Raw genomic sequence first — 5,501 nt, forward strand, 5'->3', positions numbered from 1 at the left:
TGAAGCATAAAATTTTACATTTTATTAAATTTTAACCGTCTGTATGTCTTTTTAATATTAAGCATGATGTAATGTGAAGTACCCATAAAGCACTTCTGCTGCTTACAGAAATATAATTGTCTCCAGGAAAAGTACTTATTTGAGTTACAAATAAGCTGTTTTTTTCATGGAACATAGTTTTGAAAGAAAAACTGGCAGCCAACTATGGTATTCATACTTGGGTATTTGGCAAGCATTTTTGCAAAAAAAAAAAATGGATGTGGAGAGCCTGTCGCTTCAAGAAAAACAACTAACAAGCTTAATAAATTTCAAGTTTTGCAAGCTAAAATTAAAATTTTGGAAAATTTTATCTGCCACCACGAGCTTGGCCTCTTGCCAATACTCAAAGACTTTTCTGGTGAGATTGGTGGGATATTAATGAACACGATATTTGGATATTATATAATAAAATGAGCTACCATTTGAAAGATTTGCATTATTCAGTGAATCATTACTTTCCAAATGACCAATGCATGATATTACACATCTATTAAAAATTGAAGATAGACCAGTGAATTTTAATGTAACAGTATTATTCTGGTCTAAGATTACACAATGTACTTAACTTCTAATCAATTATCATTTGTCAAATTTTAGTGGGTAGAAAGAATAAAAGCTGTAATTAACTGATAAGGTCATTAAAATATCCTCTCCATTTATATATTTATGTGAAGCCATATTTTCTTCATCTACTTCAACCAAAACAACAGATAAAATGCAGAAGCAGATATGAGAATCAAGGTTCAGTTCAGTTCGGTTCAGTTCAGTCTCTCAGTCGTGTCTGACACTTTGTAACCCCATGGACTGCAGCATGCCAGGCCTCCCTGTCCATCACCAACTCCCGGAGTTTACTCAAACTCTTGTCCATCGAGTTGGTGATGCCATCCAACCATCTCACCTTCTGTTGTCCCCTTCTCCTACTGCCTTTGATCTTTCCCAGCATCAGGGTCTTTTCAAATGAGTCAGCTCTTCGCATCAGGTGGACAAAATACTGGAGTTTCAGCTTCAACATCAGACCTTCCAATGAACACCCAGGACTGATCTCCTTTAGGATGGACTGGTTGGATCGCCTTGCAGTCCAAGGCACTCTCAAGAGTCTTCTCCAACACCACAATTCAGAAACATCAATTCTTTGGCAGTCAGCTTTCTTCACAGTCCAACTCTCACATCCATACATGACTACTGGAAAAACCATAGCTTTGACTAGATGGACCTTTGTTGGCAAAGTAATGTCTCAGCTTTTTAATATGCTGTCTAGGTTGGTCGATAACTTTTCTTCCCCAAGCAAGGCTCTTTTAATTTCATGGCTGCAATCACCATGTGCAGTGATTTTAGATCCCCCCAAAATAAAGCCTGTCACTGTTTCCATTGTTTCCCCTTCTATTTGCCATGAAGTGCTGGGACCAGATGCCATGATCTTAGTTTTCTGAATGTTGAGTTTTAAGCCAACTTTTTCACTCTCCTCTTTCACTTTCATCAAGAGGCTCTTTAGTTCTTTGCTTTCTGCCGTAAGGGTGGTGTCATCTGCATATCTGAGGTGATTGATATTTCTCCTGGCATGTCTTCTATTAATTCATGCATTTAAAACATTTGCAAATATATAAACAATGCTGTGGTTTTCATGATTTTTTCTTTTGGAAGATATAATTATTTTTTCATAAAAATGTCATATATGTTAACATGTATTGGGTTTACTTTTTTAATGAATTAATATCAAGATTTATTTAGTTTTCATCTCTAATATGGAATATTGAGTGATAATAATTCATAAACAAAAGTTCTGTGGTGCTCAATTTTTACAAGTGAAAAAGAGTCCTGTGACCAAAACTTTTGACAGTTATGGCCCTAAGGTTAAAGAAATTCTAGACCAGCAGCTATTGTGACATCAGCTTCAGGTCAACCTATGAAGGATTTCACACAATTGCTCAGTATTTCACAGAGCTCTCCAGGCTGAACTGCCCTATAAGAAGCTAACCATCGAAGAGGGCCTGCTATTGTCCTTGATGTTCTCCATAGGACATTCAACAATGTCACCAGGAAAGATACCCAACAAAGAGTAAGAGAAAAACCATTTCATTCTTCGATTTCTTTGCTTCTTTCTTTGATTTTGGTCAGGTTTCCCAACACTTTGTCTCTTGTTTCATTATGCAAGATGTACAAACTTCAAGCCAAAAGGGTAAAAGCTGCTGCTGGGCAGATGTGGAATTCAAATTTCTCCAAGATCAGACAATCTCTTAAAAATGCTTACCACAAATGTAAGAATCAGTATCCGAATTCAACCAGATGTCCAACTATGACTTCCCATGATTGTGATCAAGAGGACCTTAATGCTGATGAAGAAATGAATCTTCTAGTAATGCTCCAAGATATTAAAACCACCCAGCTTGAACTCCTCAGCCAAATGACTGGCATGATCTGTGCATTATCAAAAATCCAGGAAAAGACTGACTTCTTTCAGAAGCAGATGCAAGTCCTGGAAACCAAAATGAATGTTAATGAAAATAAACAGTGTGCAACAGCTGAAGATATCTTCTCTGTGAAGGAAGACGTTGATGCTTTAAAGAAGAAGGTGACAGAGCTGGGAAACCAGAATTCTTGCTCCAATGTACATTGTTTAGAGGTCCTGGATGGAGAAAAGGGTAAAGAGATCCTAGAACTTCTTCACAAAGGCACACAATCAGAAACTCTGAAGAACACACTGACCTCTATAGATTCTGAAATCTCTTCAGCAGAACCAGAGAAAGTGCTCAGTTATCCTAAGTCCACTGATCATCTTGAGGAAAAAACAATATCTCCCCAGATCAAAGCTCTGAAGAAAAGTAACTATCAAAATGCATTAAGAAGCTTCCAAAAAGCAAAGTCAAATATTTATATTTACCCAGACTTTAATACATGGATCAAGCTAACTTTTGTCCATGGAGGAAAGTGGAGATTTTTCCTTAGCGCAACCAAGTTAGAGGAATTCATCCAGTGGCTTCTTTCCAGGCCAACCCTCCCTCCTGAGGAACCACAAGTCATAACCCAGAAGTATTGTCTTTTCACTGGGCCTATCACAAACTTGACCACCATCTGTGTCTCTGTTTTCAACTACATTTATTGTCTTTTTGGTTCCTCAAAAGAGGAAGTAACTCGACTATAGAGTAATTTTCTGCTTTGCTTGGTACAAAATAAATGTAACCTGGCTATGCCAAGCATTCACATGTCTTTGTGGTTGCTGTGAACTCCTTGGTAGTAAAGTTAGCTCACTGTGCGTTGGCTGCCTGCAAAGTTTCTTTATGTCTACAGTAAGTTGAGGCATATCATCCCATTAGACAATTGTGATGCATTTTCTGCCAAGTTTCTTATTTTCCCAAAAGCAATTAATGAGGACTCCTCCAGTGCCCGTTTCATAGATAACTGGAAACAAAGAATAAAGGGGTCCAAAATGAGAAACACTTTCAGTAGCCCCCACTATTGTCTTAGTGGCCTCTGCAGATAAGATCTGTGACACAGAGACAGATTCTACCAACAAAATTTTAAATAGCATAGAGTGCAAAAGATAACATGGACAAAGTTAGAGCTATAAAAATGTAAGGCACTGAAAGGACAAGGTATTGCCAGGAAAATATTTATTCCAAAATTGGGATTTTTCTTTCAGCTTCATCTCTATCAAACAATTGGAAAAGGGGGAAAAGCTGAATATGGTATTGGGTTGTTTGGTTTTTTTTCACATTTTCATGAAATGAGACAAATGCCATATCTTACAGGTTTGATACAGAGGAAAAGGCAAAATCCAAGGATGGATTTGTGAACTAAGTTAAATCTTGACACTATATATGACAAAGCCTTTTTTTTTTTTTTCTTCTGATGAACCATATAAATACTACACATCCAGGGTGGACTTCATTCCGGGACATAATAGGAGGTTGCCATTGTAATGTAATTTTTCTAAATATCATGCTAATTAACTGCAAAAAAAAAAGTTTCCTTCACCACTAGTTAGTAAATGAAATCTACCAATAGAGAATCATAAGCTGTTAAACTACAAATATTCTTGGCAAATGTACTATTTTAAACTACTCTCAGTTAATCATTTGAAAGAGGGCTTTGGCAGTTAGCAAAGAACATTTCAAATGAGGAAACAGCAGCTAAGGTGAGTATAGAAGAAACTAAGGAAGAAATAGGCTAAGAAGACACAACATTGCTTGGAGCCAGTCTGGTAATAATTATACACTACAACTTGTTCATCTACAAATGCATTTTATTTGACCTTTCTTTACAAATGTACAGATAAGATGTAAACAAAAGTAACTGAAAATATGTCAGTATGTGATAGGGGCAGCATGGATCATCCTGTCATCAGTTCAGTTCAGTCACTCAGTCGGGTCCGCCTCTTTGCGACCCCATGGACTGCGGCACGCCAGGCCTCCCTGTCCAACACCAACTCCCGGAGTTCACTCAGACTCATGTCCATTGAGTATGTGATGCCATCCAACCATCTCATCCTCTGTCATCTCATTCTCCTCCTGCCTTCAATCTTTCCCAGCATCAGGGTTTTTCCAGTCAGTCAGTTCTTCGCATCAGGTGGCCCAGGTATTGGAGTTTCAGCTCCAGCATCAGTCTTTCCAATGAATATTCAGGACTGATCTCCTTTAGGATGGACTGGTTGGATCTCCTTGCACTCCAAGGTACTCAAGAGTCCTCTCCAACACCACAGTTCAAAAGCAGCAATTCTTTGGCACTCAGCTTTCTTTATAGTCCAACTCTCATATCCATACATGACTACTGGAAAAACCATAGCTTTGACTAGACAGACTTTTGTTGGCAAAGTAATGTCTCTGCTTTTTAATATACTGTCTAGGTTGGTCATAACTTTTCTTCCAAGGAGCAAGTGTCTTTTAATTTCATGGCTGCAGTCTTTTAATTTCATCCTATCATATACCTACTTAAAACAAGGATATCTGTCAAATAGGTAACAGTGCTAACAAAGGGCTAACAGTGCTAACATAGTAAAATACCATTCCAGTAAAGAGAGCAGAAATGGAGAAGGCAATGGCACCCCACTCGGTACTCTTGCCTGGAAAATCCCATGGATGGAGGAGCCTGGTAGGCTGCAGTCCATGGGGTCGCTAAGGGTCGGACACGACTGAGCGACTTCACTTTCACTTTTCACTTTGATGCACTGGAGAAGGAAATGGCAACCCACTCCAGTGTTCTTGCCTGGAGAATCCCAGGGACAGGGGAGCCTGGTGGGCTGCCGTCTCTGGGGTCGCAGAGAGTCGGACACGACTGAAGCGACTTAGCATTAGCATAGCAAAGGCAGCAGAAAACTGTCTTTCTCTACTGACTACCAGAGATATCCTTTTTTTTTTTTTTAATTAATTTTATTTTATTTTTAAACTTTACATAATTGTATTAGTTTTGCCAAATATCAAAATGAATCCGCCACAGGTATACATGTGTTCCCCATCCTGAACCCTCCT

General features: G+C 38.5%; 1 protein-coding gene across 2 annotated transcripts; it reads left to right on the plus strand.

The window, feature by feature from the left end:
* Positions 1-1,964: 1,964 nt before the first annotated feature.
* Positions 1,965-3,233, plus strand: CCDC54 (coiled-coil domain containing 54). 2 transcript variants are annotated; one of them, XM_010838543.1, is made up of 2 exons: positions 1,975-2,095; positions 2,192-3,178. In XM_010838543.1, exon 2 carries the CDS (start codon positions 2,192-2,194, stop codon positions 3,176-3,178), a length of 987 nt encoding a protein of 328 aa, XP_010836845.1. In that variant the 5' UTR covers positions 1,975-2,095. The 2 variants fall into 2 exon arrangements, with proteins under 2 accessions (XP_010836844.1, XP_010836845.1); XM_010838542.1 differs by having other exon boundaries at positions 1,965-3,233.
* The last annotated feature ends 2,268 nt before the right edge of the window (positions 3,234-5,501 follow it).

The sequence above is a fragment of the Bison bison genome, unplaced genomic scaffold, assembly GCF_000754665.1.
Source record: "Bison bison bison isolate TAMUID 2011002044 unplaced genomic scaffold, Bison_UMD1.0 scf7180017864098, whole genome shotgun sequence".
NCBI lineage: Eukaryota > Metazoa > Chordata > Mammalia > Artiodactyla > Bovidae > Bison > Bison bison.